General features: G+C 44.9%; 1 protein-coding gene across 1 annotated transcript in view; it reads left to right on the plus strand.

The window, feature by feature from the left end:
- The first annotated feature begins 344 nt into the window (after nucleotides 1-344).
- The window catches only part of LOC145507390 (protein Cryzl2), a 30458-nt gene continuing 13698 nt past the window's right edge, over nucleotides 345-17104 (plus strand). The window contains exons 1-9 of the mRNA XM_081493877.1: nucleotides 345-461; nucleotides 543-651; nucleotides 2655-2751; nucleotides 4794-4852; nucleotides 5409-5474; nucleotides 6243-6352; nucleotides 7729-7810; nucleotides 12198-12379; nucleotides 14355-14583. Of these exons, the coding sequence (XP_081350003.1) occupies nucleotides 415-461; nucleotides 543-651; nucleotides 2655-2751; nucleotides 4794-4852; nucleotides 5409-5474; nucleotides 6243-6352; nucleotides 7729-7810; nucleotides 12198-12379; nucleotides 14355-14583 (981 nt within the window). The 5' untranslated portion in view covers nucleotides 345-414. The remainder of the gene's footprint in view (nucleotides 462-542; nucleotides 652-2654; nucleotides 2752-4793; nucleotides 4853-5408; nucleotides 5475-6242; nucleotides 6353-7728; nucleotides 7811-12197; nucleotides 12380-14354; nucleotides 14584-17104) is intronic.

The following is a 17104-nucleotide window of genomic DNA, read 5'->3' on the forward strand; positions in this document are numbered from 1 at the left end:
AAAATCAGTAATTACAAAAAAAGTTATAAAATATTGGCGGTATTCCCTGTGCTGTACTTTACATCTTCGTTTCTCATTTATTTTATACCTAGTAGTTGGTGTCTCACCTTCCCCTTCCCCTATCTTGCCCCTCGCCTCACTTCTCTCCTCTTTTTTTCCCTCCACCTTCCCTACACGCCCCGCCGCGGGCTCCACCTCCCGGTGGCGTCCCCGGGGGACCAGGGGGCTCCGGTGCCCTAGCGGGTGGCGCGGCCCGGGCTGTCGCCGCCTGCCTGGGTCAGTGCGTGTAGCCCGCCCCTGGACCTGTCGCCCGGCGCCCTTGCGCTCTTCCGGGCAGCCGGGGCGGGGCAGGCGGCGGGCGGCTCTTCCTGCCGCGCTCGGACCTCTCCGCTCCGGCGACACTTGCTCTGGGCCATGGCGGCGGCGTGGGGACGATGCGTGTCTCGGGCCTGGCTCTGCAGGTGCGACCTGACTCACCCCCAAAACCCTAAGGGCCGCCCCAGTTTCGGCCCCAATAACCCGACCCTTGTTCCGCTTTGCAGAAACGCCTGGCAGGGCTGCGGCCGACATTACCGCGCCGCGCTGTGCGCCGAGTTGAAGCGGCCCCTGGTGATTGAGGAGGTGGCCCCTCGCCCTGTCCAGCCGCATGAGGTCAGGCCCCTCGATGCCCTCTTCCCCGCGGCCACCACCCGTGACCCGCTGGCTCCCCTCCCGGACTGAGTTCCCGAGTGCTTAGCTCGGGGGCGCCCGAGAAACTGGAGCGCAGCTTTCTGCTGGGCTTTTAGATGGGCCTTTTCCTCGGTCACAAAAAGGCCAAAGTGCAAAGAGAAGACTGTTCCCCCAAACCCAAATGTAGAAGGCCCCAGAGCTGTTGCCTTAGAAACAGAGAATTCTGATTTGCACACGACTTTGCATAACCACCTGCAAGTAATTGATTTAACACAGATAAATGGACCCCATCCCTTGCTTCCTCTCCTTCAGTTGCAGCATCTCATTATCTGCCCTCCCTGCTCCCCTCAGCCAGCCCTGTATTTCCATGATAATGTTCCTTGTGCCGTCCTCTGGTGCACTGCAGTGATTTGGCGTGGGTGGGATTATATTAGTTGTGGGCATCTACCCACATTTAGGGTGGTGGAAAACGTGGTAGTCACTTTGGCTTTGCCTCTCGACCACCCTGGTGACGCTCATCTGGTGTGGAGAATAAGACTGTCTGACAAGGTGAAACAGGCAGTGAGTCTCAGGGTTGGAGACCACTGGGAGGAGAAGAAATGTGGCTGCAGTCCCAAAGTATCACTAATGCGCACCCTGGGACTAAATGGATAATTTGGGTGACTGTAGGCTAGCAGCCAGCCTGCTTCCTGGGATTCACATGCTGAAAGCCATCCACGTTGAGTTAAGGTGGAGTGGCTTCAGGAAGTTATATGTGCTATGCATGTCAGCACACAATGTTTGAGACAGTCATTGACACAGCACACAAACAGCTTGAGAGCAGGGCTTCTTCGTTCTGTTATTTGCCCAGACTGTTGTGTCAGGAATTGGCTCGTGAGAGCTGGGACTATGTGAGTTTATCCATCATTAAATCTCCATAGTCTGGAATGGTGCCTGGCATGTGGCCGATGCTTAAAATATTGTTGAATGAATGCATTTTGTTCATAAAATATCTTCTCATCAATAGGGTCACCTCTGTATGATATGGGAAATGTAAACAGATAAAGGAATGTCACTGATTCTGTCTCAGCCTTCATTTCCTCCCGTGATTCCAAGCCCTGTTGAGGTGGCTTGGTATGTGACAGTAGTTCTCTAACTTCAGGCTGCATCAGATTTATCTTGTCGAAACAGGTTGCTGGTCCTCTAAAGTTTCTGATTCAGTAGGTCAGGGGCTGAAAATCTGAACATCTAACAAGTTGCCAGGTGACATTGAATCTGGTAGTCTGGGGACCACACTATGAGAACCACAGCTTGACAAGGGCAACAGAAACTGCTGCAGGCCTGCCTCTGCTCTGTCTCTGTCATGAAACACATAAGCTGGGGAGTCTAGTTCTCACTTCTAGAATTCCTGATTCCCAAAACAGCTGATCATGTTACCCTCTGCTTAAAATCTTTTAATGGCTTCCATTGTTCCATCTATCCTTGGGTCAGGAAGATCCCCTGGAGAAGGAAATGGCAACCCACTCCAGTATTCTTGCCTGGAAAATCCCAGGGACAGAGGAGCCTGGTGGGCTGCAGTCTGTGGGGCCGCAAAGAGTCGGACATGACTGAGCAACTAAGCATACACTGGGCCTTTGCACAGGTCATTGCTTTTGTCTGTGCCAGGCTCCCCCTCCCCTCTCTTGAATAGTTAACTCCTCACAGTTCTTACTTCCCTCAAAGGTCAAATCTCCCCGTTATGTGCTTTCGTAGCACCATATATTTCTATCTAACATTTTGTATAGGAGTTGTAGTTTAGCACATAAACTCTCCTAATTATCTGGTTAATGTCTGTCTTCTGTACTATGCTCTTAGCTCCTTGTCCATTTTGTCTTGAGATTGTGCACCAGTACTTAGTTCAGTACTTAGCATATAGTAGCCATTCAGTAAATATTACAGTATAACTGAATGAACTTTGTCTCCAAAGATGTGTACTGATCTGCCTTGTTGCTCTATTTCCTTTGCAGGTCAGAGTTGATGTTCATTTCTGTGGAATTAACTTTGCTGATATTTTGGCCTGTCATGGTCAGTATCAGGAAAGGCATCAACTTCCCTTCACACCCGGTGAGTATGAAAGGGCAAAGTGATTGCTTCAAAAAGAGAAGATATAGAGATTGTTAAACGAACTGCTTGATGGACATGTACACACTGCTATATTTAAAATGGATAACCAACAAGGACCTACTTTATAGCATGTGGAACTCTGCTCAATGTCATGTGGCAGCCTGGATGGCAGTGGGGTTTGAGGGAGGATGGATACATGTATGTGTATATCTGAGTTGCTCTGCTGTTCACCTGAAACTATCACAACATTGTTAATCAGCTATACCACAAAACAAAAAGTTCAAAAAAATTATAATTGGTAAAAAGAAAAAGAACCATGTGCTTCATGAGTAGTACCATGGTGGTGGTTGCCTGCTATCAGTGGTGATTCAGATATGTCAACTTCGGTACTTCCCTGGTGGTCCAGTGGTTAAGACTCCATGCTTCCAATGCAGGTTTGATCCCTGGTTGGGAAACTAAGATCCCACATGCTATGTGGTGTGGCCAAAAAAAAAGATATCTCAGCCTCACTGCTAATTAGAATCACTAGATTCTAGTGATTCTAGTGCTATGAGGGAAGATTCTATGACTGCCTTGTTCAACATTATCCTGCCTGCCCACCCTGGCCCCGTTAGTACTCTTGTATCTGGCTCATGCTAAATGCTCAATAAATACTTGATTGATTGTTTGAAATACAGTTGACAAGCAATGTTATGCTAGTTTCAGGTGTACTAGGTAGTGATATGACATTTGCATATATTATGAAATGACACTACAATAAGTCTAGTAACCATGTGTCCCATACAAAGTTATTACAATATTACTACATTCCTTCTGCTGTATATTTACATCCCTGTGGTTTTATTTGTTTTCTAACTAAAGATTTGTACCTCTTAATCCCCTTCACTTACTTCATCCACCCCTCAATAAATACTTTGAAAATGCATAAATGAACAAGTAAAATTTTATGTATTATTATGCTCACCAGAATCCTGATCAGAATCATCAGTGGCCATAGTCATTCTCTTTCATTCCTTGACAGTTCCTTAATGTTACTTTTTCACTGAAGGATCATAAACATCTGGTTGCAGCTAAGACTCTCAGTCCTCACAAATACATTCCCCAAGAAACCTAATACCAAAGGATCAGAAAGAAGAAACAGAGTTTATCCATTTCTTAGTAGGCTGCTCTCTGATTTGCATTATACTCAATCTGATTACATTTAGATCCTGAGTATGTGGACCAATGACTCATTTTTGTTGTTGAAATTTATCAAAAGAGATATAAGTATAGTTTGGTGTGTATCTATATATATAAGTAATATACAGTTATATACTGTAAATATACAGTACATGTATATTTTATACAGATAGACACCACTAAGGATTCAGTGATTGCAAAACAGTTGCAGTGTTTTGGCCTTAGGACATTTGGTTATGTCTCAACACTTGGAACCAGTTCCCTCTGTTTGTATTTGCTAACATGCTGGTTAGCGGGGAAGATGTCTTACTCAATTGAGTTATTCTTCTGGCAGCTCAAGTGGGAAATGTATGATCATTAAACTCAGAAATTTTGGAGGTGGAGGAGGAAAGAGCAGACAACACCAGTTCATCCAGCTGAGCCAAGTGCTGTGTGCATGAATATAGATCATGTCCTTGAGGGCCCTCATAGTCCAGAAGAGGAGGTATGGGAACAGATAAATACCATATGATGAATATTATCATTGGGGGTCCTGGAGGAGCCCAAGGCCCCAGAGATCAGGGTCAAAAGTACTTGTAAACTCATGATTCTCTGTTCTTTTGCCCATTCTTGAAATTTTCATTTGTGTCATGGTAAGAATGGGACTGCAATAGCTTTTCAAGTTGTGATCATGAAATCTTAGTTCACTTTCCTGTGTGTTGGGTATAACACTCCTATTCTTCTTCCTGGATGGGGTAGGGGGCGGAACACAAACCCTTCCGGCTCTAGAAAGCTCATAGGACAGACAGCCTGTCAATCAGAGTTTTCTCATCTCTCTGATGCTGGCTTTACAGATAACCTGATCTTTAAACAATTTGTTTCAGGAATGGAGTTTTCTGGGATAGTATTGGAGACAGGCACAGATGTCAGCACGGTGAAAGAGGTAAATTAGCTGAATCTAGGGAACTGATGTGGGGGTAACTATGAGAGATAGTTTGTAGCCAGAGGGTCTTGCTTCTCCTGGACTTTGTAGCCAGAGGGTCTTGCTTTTCCTGGACTTTGCCAGCGGACACCAAAGGCAGAACGAGATGGAACGGGGAGAAACTAATTCTGAATTGAGGGAAGGAAGCCTGGCCTGGCTTCGTTAAACTTTTTATTATTAATGAAAGGCAGCACCTGGGGTTTTAGTTACTGAAAGGATAGAGAATTCTCAAGTCTCAGTATTTTGTGAGAGAAATGAATACTGGGATTCTAATTCATATCGGTTTTTTCCTTTCTCGGTTCAATCATCGTCCAAAATGTGCTCAAATTGGCTTGGCCACCTGATGGTGGTTGTGTGAATTATTTACTAAGCAGTAACACTGAATAGATGATTAAGAGAACCTGTGTCTTACTGGATCAGAAAGAACAATTTTCTTTCTTTTCTGGGTTAATCTGGGAAGGGGTTAAATGGCAAGAGCATGCATTTGAACATACCCTTAATGATATTTTCCCTTCAGGGAGATCGAGTTATTGGCCTGCCTAGCTTTAATGGTATGGCTGAAGAATGCATCATTGACCACAAGGTAGTCCTACTCCTCAATATTCATCCTTGGAGATTCTTTTACTGCTGTCTTTCATTTTCACCTATCCCTCCGTCCTTCTCCTTTCCCTCTCTTTTTTTGTATTCTTTTGGTTATAGCTTGTTTCTCAGCCAAGCACTTCTTTCTTTCAAATGCTAAACGCTTTTTTTTTTTGCTTGTTTTGGTGTGACAACCATTGCATAGAGCTTTGTTTGCGTGGAGTGATTTAATGAAGAAGGGCATTTTGTTTTCTGAGGCCTGGAACAATCGACTGGCTGTCCAACTGGACCATAGTTAGGTGGTTTTGGTAGAAAAACTGGTTTGAAGCCTGGATATAATGAGCTCTTTCCCCACACCAAGCTTGTGAAAGATAGTCCTCCTGGGAGCTAGCCAGCTGGGGTAGGGGTGTGGTTGTCCAGGATGTGAATGGTGCCCCCTAGCGGTGGATGATACACACTTTTTTTTTTAAACAGCTTTATTTAAGGTAAACTTTTTGCACAATGTAATTCACTTATTATATTAATACTGCAGTGGCATGTGTTATATCCTCTGCAGATTAGTTCCTTCCTGATCCAGATGCCAGCTTTAGGATTTTTGAAGACTGATGTGCCCAAGTCTTGAAATTGACCATCGCTTGCTTGGTCTTGACTTCCTCTGGGCTTGGTTCCTGACATATGTTGCCCTTTGCAAGTCAAGTCATAATATGTATTGAGCAGCCTTTATGAAGAGGTACAGTGTTTAATCTCTAAGTCACTGTTATCTCTTTTATAGGGCCTGTGGCAGGTTCCAGAAAAGATGTCCCTCCGAGAAGCTGCCGCGCTACCCGTATCGTATGGCACTGCTACTTTTGCCCTGGAGCATCGGGCTTGTACCCAGCCTGGGTGAGGACTGTGTCGATGACAGAAGGATAGATGGTGCCTCCTCTAATACCAGAAATGTCCACCAAGACTGTGCCCCTCTGTTCCCTTCTCTGACCCTTGTGTACATGCTAAGTCCCTTTGGTCGTGCCCGACTCTTTGCGACCCTATGGGCTGTAGCCCGCCAGGCTCCTCTGTCTATGGGATCCTCCAGGCAAGAATACTGGAGTGGGTTGCCATGCCTTCTTCTAGGGGATCTTCCCAACCCAGGGATCAAACCGGAGTCTCTTACATCACCTGCATTGGCAGGCAGGTTCTTTACCACTAGCGCCACGTGGGAAGCCCTCCCTGACCCTTTCCTCACAGCTATCTAAGGACAAGCCACAGGAAGGGAGTGACCCAGGATTGGAGCCTGGTGACAGTGGGATACCCTTTTGCCTGAGAGGGGACAATAGACTGTGAACTTGGCCAATATGAATTTGGAGAAATCTTTCTCTCAAGTCTGACCCCTCCAGAGATCACTTCCTAGAAAACCTTACATTTTAGAGAGCTGGTTTATTTCAATTCATTTCACGCTGGTTTTAATGGAAGCCTGTGGCATTTGTTTCTGTGAGGCTTGGCTGGGCATCACAGAGACAAATACCCAAGGCAGGTGGTGTGGTGGTAAAGAATCCACCTGCCAATGCAGTGGACACGGGTTTGATCTTTGGGTGGGGAAGATCCCTTGGAGAAGGAAATGGCAGTCCACTCCAGTATTCTGAAAAATCTCATGGACAGAGGAGCCTGGCAGTCTACAGTCCATGGGGTTGCAAAGAGTGAGACACGACTGAGCACTGATTGAGCCCAGCACACACACAGTGGTGTTTGCCTCTGTGAGGCTTGGCTGGGTATACTTAACAGGTGTTTCGAGCTCAGAGGTGCTGAATTTCTCACTTCACCTGGAGCATTCCCACAGCTTCTTGCTCTTTTCTGAGAGCTCAGAATTGCTCCAGGGAGATGGGCTTAGAAGAGCAGCGACTGGTACGTGATCATCAACTTCTAAAATTTGGCAGTGTTTAATATGGGAGTGATTTTAGGACAGAATTTAAGAAGCAGAAATTGGAGTGGTAGCTCAAAGAAAGGCTACCACTGGAATGAGGAAGAGGCTACCTAGAGAGATTAAGGACCCTCACATGGGAATTCTTCAGGACTGGACCAAATTAGCGCTGATCTACATATATAATATAGCCTGAGAGGCTGGAGAGTGTTCAAGTACGTGTACGTGCACATGAACAGGGTTAAACTAGAAGAACTCTCAGTTCTCTTCTTGCTTTAAAATGTCCCGTCTTCAGAATGTTCATGAAATCATATTGCTGGATGATTTTTGGTTTCTTGAGTAACACTCATCTTTCCCTGCACAGAGAAACTGTTTTAGTGACGGCAGCAGCTGGAGCCACAGGCCTCGCCATGATAGATGTGGCAACAAACATTCTTCAGGCCAAGGTATTTGCAAGTTCGAGTGTCCTTTAAAAAATATCATACCTCCTGCTTTCAAACATGGAATATATTCCTTTATTTATATAAAAAAAAATCTTGTCTGAGGTACTGGGACTGTTAAGTAACCTAGAGTAGGGTCTTGCCATCTGTTTGCTTGCAGACTAGTGAGGGAACTGAGGAGTAAGTCTCTTGTGCTTCCAGTTATTAGACCTTGGTAAGATTCAACTCGCCTCACAGCCTCTGAAGATTCTATTCCTTCTATCTGTAATGCTCTAAACTGTCTCCCCCTGAACTTCAAATTTAAACTCAGATGCTGCTTTTTCAGGGGAGTATTCTCTGTCCCTCCCCTCCCTGGTATTATTTCTATGTGGTCTCTGAGCATCCTGTACTTCTCTTTCATAGTGTGGTTAACCCTATTGGATCAATGTCTCCATCCCACTGGACTGTCATCCCCCTCAAGGCAGGACCAGTATCTGTTTGATCCATTATTGTAATCGCAGCACCTAGCATGGTGCTGAGACCATCGTAGGCACTTAATAATTATTATTATTTTGTAAATTTATTTATTTATTTGGCTGTTCTGGGTCTTAGTTGCAGGATCTTTAGTTGTGACGTGTATAACTTTTAGTTGCGACTTGTGGGGTCTAGTCCCTTGACCAGGGATCAAACCTGGGCCCCCTGCTTTGGGAGCGTGGGGTCTTAGCCACTGGACTACCAGAAAATTCCCTAAATAATTATTTATTGAATAAATGGATAAATACATGAAAGAAAGACCCAATTCACTATATGGGTTTTTCTTGGAGGCTGTGAGTGTCAGAGAAGAATTTCTTAGAGAAGGTGGACATTTAAGCTGACATTTACAGTTGAATAGTGGAAGAAGAGAAGGAAGGGAAGGCCGTTTAAGTCATGGGAAGACAGAGACATAGGTACTAACATGATTCCTTCAGGGAATGGCAAATAGCATCTGTGGAGCAAAGGATGTGTGTGGGGAATGGTGTGCGGGTGACTCTAGAGGGGTGGAGAGAGATAGGATCGTGAAGCACTGAGGAATCTGAACATTTCTTGGAAACTCCCAGGAGCTATTGAAGATTTTGCAAAGGCATGACGTGATCATCTTTGCATTTTTGTAAAGTTCACTTTGGTAATGATGGGGATGAGGGATGGGGCAAGGTCAGGGGGTCAGGGATAGTCTGGAGGCAGTAGGGCAGATTCTTGGAGCAATTGAGGCCAGAGGCAATGATCCTTAAAACAGAGCACTGGAGGTGATGATCAGAAAGATACCAAAGTAGAAGAAAATAGAGAATTTGGTTCCCTGGAGAGCATCCTAATATGGTTGAAGGAACAAGGACTTTGAAGTTGGCCTGCTGTGTTGTGCCTAGTTGCTCAGTCATGTCTGACTCTGAGACCTCATGGGCTGTAGCCTGTCAAGTTCCTCTGTTCATGGGGATTCTCCAGGGAAGAAGACTGGAGTGGGTTGCCATGCCCTGCTCCAGGGGATCTTCCCAACCCAGGAATCCTGCATTGCAGGCTGATTCTTTACCATCTGAGCCACCAGGGAAGCCCTGAAGTTAGCCTGACCTAAGTGCAAATTCTAGCTGTCTCTAGCTTACTAGCTTCAGTCATCTCATTTGTACAATAGTGCTTTTCTCATAGTGTGGTTGTGGCAATATTGAGATCACACGTGTCATGTACCAGTCTGAGGCATAGTGTGTTGGGGAGGTTCCTTTAAAAAGGGATCCTGTTATTATCAGACATTGAGTGGGAAGGCACAAACTAGGTGCACTTAGAGATTTGCCTTTTGTTGGGACTGAGAACCCAGGAGGAAATGGTGAGCTCAGTTTTGGATGTGCTGAGTGTGAGGTTCCTCTGGAGCCTAGAAGCACCAAGATACTGTCCAGGTTTGGTGATAATTGGACTGATCTGGAATTTCCCCAGGTGGCAGCTCTCTTTTCTCACATTGACTCTCTTTTGGGAAGGACATGTGAGTTCTGAAATTAGTCTCAGATACCAGGAGGCTCCTCATGGGATATTAACACATTCACACTCAAAATAAGGGCTTATAGCACCTCTCTTAGCGGGAAGACCAAAATTAGTCTCATTGTTTAGAAACACTGACTGTTTAACATTTCTGGGAAGACAAGACTGTACTGTTTGTTTTAAATAGATACAATAAGTTAAGTAGAAAGAAAAATTTGCTTTAATTCCAATATTTAATCCCAGGAGACGTGGATTTGATCCCTGGGTCAGGAAGATCCCCTGGAGGAGGAAATGGCAACCCACGCCAGTATTCTTGCCTGGGAAATCCCATGGACAGAGGAGCCTGGTGGGCTACAGTCCATGGGGTTGCAAAACAGTCAGACTTAGTGACTGAGCATGCATGCATGTATTTTCTTTAACAGGAATAATGGTTTTAAGCAAAAGCAAACAAACAAAAAAATAATGTCATCATGTCACTGCTCAGAACATGTCATTTTGATAACACCTTCCATTCACAGCATCTCACATTGCTTTCACATTGCCTGCACAGCAATTATCTTACCCTTGGTCCTCACAGAACCCATGGGAGATGGGGAGTGGAAGTGTTTATTATCCCTATTTCACAGATGAAGAAAGTGAGGCACCTGAAAAGAATGATTCACAGCAAGCCTCACTGGGACCTACAAGGAATCCTGGAGTTGGAATCAGGTGCCTGACACTAGTCTGGTGTGTGCCCACTATGGCACTGTGTGTGGGTTCTGCTGTGCAGTGCAGCTGTTTGAGGGTTCCATTGGGGAGCGTTTGAGGGTAACTTTTAGCTTCAAATAGTTATGGGTGAGTCTGGACTCTTTTAAGAGCACAGATGTTCTTGGGTGTTTGAATGCACATTCTGAATGTCACCCTGAAGCCAAAGTGCTTGGGCTGGTGGGGGCTGCCTAGTGAACAGGCACCTCTAGGCAGTGCTTCAGTATCTGAAGCTTTTCTGAAGATTTCCAAACCCCAGACCTCCTCACAGTATGGCCCACAGCCATCTATGCCCTCTTTGGCAGGCCATAGGCATGGCTTTCTCCCAGCTTGAAGGAGTGGAAAAGCATGGGCTTCGGTATCAGTAGCATTGGATTTGAATAGTTGTTCTACCACCTGCTACCTGGATAATCCTGGCTTAATTACTTAACCTCTCTGGGTCAATGTCTCCATCTTCAGAATGGGAAGTCCCCCATAATGTTCTTATGAAGTTTAAATAGAATAAATAATTGCCTACATTTAAAAGTAGATTCAATTTATCTAACAGTTTGTTTCCCAAGTGCTTATTCCTTTTAATTTTAAAAATATATCTTAGTTTATGGATGGGGTAACTGAAACTTAGAGAAGTTGGCAGGCAATACAGACAGATGTTAAAAGCATAAACTCTAGAGATGAATTACCTGAGTTTGGATCCCAGTTTTACCTCCCATGAGCTGTGTGACCTTGGGCAAGATGCTTCTTTGGCCTGTCTCTTCATCTTCAAAATGGGGATGATAATAGTGTGTATATTATTGGGCTATTAAAATAAAATGAGTTATTAATATATGTAAAACATTTAGAATAGTGTCTGGTACAGAGTAAGCACTATGTAAATGTTAGTTCTTACTAAGTAATTTGCCTTAAGTAACACAGATAGTTAGTAACAGAGTCAGGATTTGAACTCAGGTCTGTCTGACTTCAAGCTCTTTCCACTGAGTCATGTTTTACCCCCTAAGAAGCCCTTCCTGATCTTCTAGCTCTAGGTTAGGTGCCTCTAGCTTGCACTTCCATAGCCCTCTGTGCTTCCCCCATCATACTGCTGGATCATGCTTTCTTGGCTCCAAGCTTGATATTTAGATTGTATCCTTACTACTTGACTCATAATGGGTACTCAATAAATGATGGGCTTCCCTGGTGGCTCAGATGGTAAAGAATCCACCTGCAATGTGGGAGACCTGGGTTTGATCCCTGGGTTGGGAAGATCCTCTGGAGGAGGCATGGCAGCCCACTTCAGTATTCTTGCCTGGAGAATCCCCATGGACAGAAGAGCCTGGTGGGCTACAGTTCATGGCATTGCAGAGAGTCGGACACAACTGGGTGACTAAGGACAGCAATAAATGGTGGTTTTAATTTTCATTTGGAGAAGACGTTGTGTCTCCTGAATCGTTTCTTGGCTAGACCCATTGAGCTTCCAGGGTTCCTGGAAATGTGGACCCCGTTGTCAGTGGGGCATGGAGAGGCCAGTGCATTGATGCTGTGTGATGGGCCTGTTGTGTTGGATTGAGGCTGGTGCTAAGACAGAGGTCACATTGGTTTCCTTGATCAGCACCCTTTGTTTGGAGGCTGGGTGGCTCGGGAGAGCCCCTCTTGCTACGTATTCTGGACCATCTGAAGTGTTGTGTTCTTCATGCAGGTAATAGCTGCGGCTGGAAGTGATGAAAAGTGTCAGCTGGCGATGCAGAGGGGGGCACAGTCCAGCGTGAACTACAGTCGGGGCAGCCTTAAGGAGGCAGTGGGGAAGCTAGTGGGCAGTGGCGGGGTGAACGTGGTCATTGACATGGTGGGAGGAGACATCTTCCTGGAGGCTCTCCGCAGGTAGGTGAAGTGGTCCTCCTGGGTGGGCCAGACCGGGGGCTCTGCTGAAACCTTCCCAGACCTCTGGCTTCCTTCTGGCCTTGCTGCTTTCTTGTTTCTGCTGCTCACTTTTCCTTCAGGCACTGGCATCAACGGGAACAGCTGAGTGGGTGGATGAAAAGGAATAAAAGCAGAGGGAAAATCAGGAAATGCTTAAATATAGCAAAAACAAAATAGCCAACTGGAAAATATATAAAAAAAAAATAACCGCAGACTCTCTAGCTGGCAATATCAAATGCTTTAGAAATTATACATGTGTTAAATTCAGCCTGCCTGCCCCCACTAGCTACTTTATATACATGGTATGGGTAATTCTTTTTTTTTTTAATTAGACTTTTTATTTTGCATTGGAGCATAGCTGATTAGCAATGTGATAGTTTCAGGTGGATGGTAAAGGGACTCAGCCATATATATACGTGTATCCATTCTCCCCCAAACTCTCCTCTGTGGGTAATTCTTGAGGAGATCATTGTTTGCATGTTAGAATTACTGGGGTGGCAGACCCCCAGTTCACTATGCACCAAGGAAGGGTCTCTTTCGATCTTACTGGTTTCTGAAGCTACCACCAGTATAGGTGTCTCCTTGACTTGTTTTATTTAAAAAAAAAAATCACTGGAGATTTCATGGGACTGTTGTATCTATGCTAATTCTCATTCTGTTTCAACCAGGGAGTCTGCAGTGCTCTGATAATATTAGCTTCATTTCTCATGTCATCCTGGCAAGCATAGTCTTATGCTTTATCTTAGTTTAAAGGAGAAGAAGCAGAGAGAGCAGCTTGCCCACAGAAGGGATCCGTGTGGTCCCCTTACTAGACTGGTTAGTTCCTCTGGCTCCCTATTCTTTCTTGCTTATGCTTATTTTTATCTTTTCCTACTGAGAAATCCAAACTGGTGCAGAATGGTTCCCCTCTGCTAGTTTGCAAGGTCAAGAGGAATTCCCAACTGGGGATTTAATGCATGTTGCTTTTTTTTTTGTTAATTGTGGTAAAATAGAGGCAACCTAGTATTTAACGTTTTAACCATTTGAAGTGTACAATTAAACTTGTTCACAATATTGTGTAACCATCTCCAATACAAAGTCTGTACCCATTAAACAACTGCCCGCCAACTCCCATAAGCTCTATTCTATTTTGTGCCTCTCTTAATTACTGTCCATTGCTTTTTCTTCCCTCATTCTGTTTTTTATTGTGGTAAAAAGTATATAACAAAAGGCTTGCTATATTAACTGCTATAAAATGTATAGTTCAGTGATGTTAAATATATTTACATTGTGAAACAGGTCTTCATGACTTTTTCTTCTTGCAAATCTGAAATTCTGTACCCATTAAACAACTCTCTTCTCCCCTTCTCCCCAGCCCTTAGTGATCACTATTCTACTTTGTTGCTATGAATTTGACTACTTTAGATACCCCAAATAAGCAGATTAATACAATATTCATCTTTCTGTAAGTGGCTTGTTTCACTTATCGTAATGACCGTAAGGTTCATCCGTGTCTTAACATGGGACAGAATTTCCTTCCTTTTTAAGGCTAAATAATATTCTACTGTATGTATATAACACCTTCTGTTTACCAGTCCGTCAGTGGATGGACATTTGCATTGTTTCCACCTCTTGACTTTTATAGATAGCGCTACTGTAAACTTGGGTCTTCAAATACCTCTTCAAGACTCTGCTTTCAGTTCTTTTGGATATAGACTCAGAAGTGAGATTGCTGGGTTATATGGTAGTTCTAGTTTTGAGTTTTTGAGGAACCTCCATGCTGTTTTCCATAGCATTTGCACCATTTTACAACCTCACCAATGTTCCTTGAGGGGTCTATTTCTCTAAATCCTTGCTAACACTTATTTTCTAGTTTATTTTTAATAGTAGCCATCCTAATGGCTGTGAATGTGCATTATCTTTTATAATCTTTGTTTTTTCCTCCTTTTCCCCTCAGCCTGGCATATGAGGGCAGGATCGTGGTGGTAGGTTTCGCTGGAGGAACCATTGCTTCTGTACCAGCCAATCTTCTGCTCCTGAAGAATATTACTGCCATGGGGCTGTACTGGAGCAGGTACCGGCACCAGAACTTTCCCATCTTCTCCAGAAGCCTGTCCTCAGCGCTTCAGTACTGCCAGGAAGGGCGCATCCAGCCACACATTGGAGAGGTTTTTAAACTGGAAGAGGTGAGATGCTGTTGTGTTCAGTTGTTCAGTTGTGTTTGACTTTGTGACCCCCTTGGACTGTAGCCTGCCAGGCTCTTCTGTCCATGAAATTTTCCAGGCAAAAATACTGGTGTAGGGTGCCATTTCCTCCTCCAGAGGATCTTCCTGATCCAACGGTTGAACCCACATCTCTTGTGTCTCCTGCATTGGCAGGTGATTCTTTACCACTGCACCACCTGGGAAACCCCTGAGACACTAGCTAGTCAGTTCAGTTGCTCAGTCATGTCTGACTCTTTGTGACCCCATGGACTGCAGCACGCCAAGCTTCCCTGTCCATCACCAACTCCCAGAGCTTGCTCAAACTTACGTCCATCAAGTTGGTGTTACCATCCAACCATCTCATCCTCTGTCGTCCCCTTCTCCTCCTACCTTCAGTCTTTCCCAGTGATATAGCTAAGGCCAGGAAATAATGTGTCAAACTACTGGATAGTTTTTCTCTGCATGCGTGTGTGCTAAGTCACTTCATTTGTGTCTGACTCTTTGCGACCCTATGGACTGTAGCCCACCAGACTCCTCTGTCCATGGTATTCTCCAGGCAAGAATACTGGAGTGGGTTGCCGTGCCCTCCTCCAGGGGATGGATATTCCCAACCGAGGGATCAAACCCTGGTCTCCTGCATTGCAGGCAGATTCGTTACCACCTGAGCCACCTGGGAAGCCCCAGTTTCTCTCTAGATACTATAAATCTTCTTTATATGGAATTAAAGAGTGAAAACACAGTGGGGTCTCACAGGCTGCAGGGTCATGGGATTTCTCCCTGTCTTGTAGGTTGTATAGTTGTATACTCACGCTTAGTAAGTCAGAGGGAAACTGAAACTGTGAAGGCCATGAAGGAGCTGGATTTTGAGGGCTCTGTCTACATCACTGGTGTCTTAAACAGAAGGATGTGATAGTACTTTAGAAAATGATTTACTGGTGTTGATATGAACTCTGAACTGTACAACATACAAATTGAAAAAGGAAGCCCTTAATTTGACCTTTGCTTTTAGAATGTAGACTCTTTTAAAGTACAACCAGATGATCTAAGCTGGAGGTCTGTGAACAGAACACCAAATCACACTCGGTATCATATGACTATAATTCATCCATTAGTCACTGTTGTTAATTTTGTTGGCTATTCAAGCCCTTTTTTCATTCCCTCACAGTCCCATTAATGTGACTTAAACGTCCTCCAAAGTGTAATTATGTGCATGCATATGCAATGTAGTTGTAAATGCAAATCTGTTAGACATTTACTGTGAAGGGACTTTTATTTTTGGACAGTGCTGCATGACTTGTGGAACTTTAGCTCCCCAGCCAGGGATTGAACCTGGGCCCTGGCAGTGAAAGTGCTGAGTCCACTGGACTGCCAGGGGATGCAAGGAGTTTTGTTTTTTTTTTTCCTTAATATGTTTTACTCTTCAAAAGACTGTTTTGGTAACTCTAGTCAGCCACTGGTGGAGGCGATGTTTTGTTCATATGCAGATTGTGGAGCCCAAGCTGGCAGGTTTCATTCTCTCCAGCCTTCCATTTTTATGTTTTTCCGATGATGAGATGAGACACATTCTTCTCAAAAATGGTTTACTTTCTTCCTCATCATTTTGGTATGTCAGCCAAGAAGGTTATGTTCATTGGTAAAAAGAGAACCTGATTGGCCATTGGGAAACTGGTTGGATTCTGTTTCCAGCTTTGTCCCCGTCTATTTGCAATTTTGTGGAATTCCCCTCACCTTTCTGATCTTCACTTTCCACATCTGTAAAGTTGAGGAGTAGGCATTCCATTGTGGTCCAGTGGTTAGGATTCAGTGCTTTCACTGCTGGGGCCCAGGTTCAATCCCTGGTCAGGGAACTAGATCCCATGAGCCACATGACATGGCCAAAACAATGTTGAGGGATAGTATCTGTGGCTTTCAGTTGATACTTCCTAGCCACATTCTCGGAGAAGGCAATGGCACCCCACTCCAGTACTCTTGCCTGGAAAATCCCATGGACGGAGGAGCCTGGTAGGCTACAGTCCATGGGGTCGCTAAGAGTCGGACACGACCGAGCGACTTCACTTTCACTTTTCACTTTCATGCACTGGAGAAGGAAATGGCAACCCACTCCAGTATTCTTGCCTGGAGAATCCCGGGGACAGTGGAGCCTGATGCGCTGCCGTCTATGGGGTCGCACAGAGTCGGACACAACTGAAGCGACTTAGCAGCAGCAGCAGCCACATTCTGAATGAGGGTGAGCTGCTTGGCTCTGGGGCTCCATCTCTGCTGGGACCTCAGTGAAGTGAAGTGAAAGTGAAAGTCACTCAGTCGTGTCTGACTCTTTGCGACCCCATTCAGCCCATGGAATTCTCCAGGCCAGAATACTGGAGTGGGTAGCCTTTCCCTTCTCAAGGGGATCTTCCTAACCCAGGGATCGAACCCAGGTCTCCAGCATTGCAGGTGGATTCTTTACCAGCTGAGCCACAAGGGAAGCCCAAGAATACTGGAGTAGGTAGGCTATCCCTTCTCC

Source organism: Giraffa tippelskirchi, chromosome 5 (genome assembly GCF_054371585.1).
Source record: "Giraffa tippelskirchi isolate mGirTip1 chromosome 5, T2T-mGirTip1v1.2.pri, whole genome shotgun sequence".
NCBI classification, from domain to species: Eukaryota; Metazoa; Chordata; class Mammalia; order Artiodactyla; family Giraffidae; genus Giraffa; species Giraffa tippelskirchi.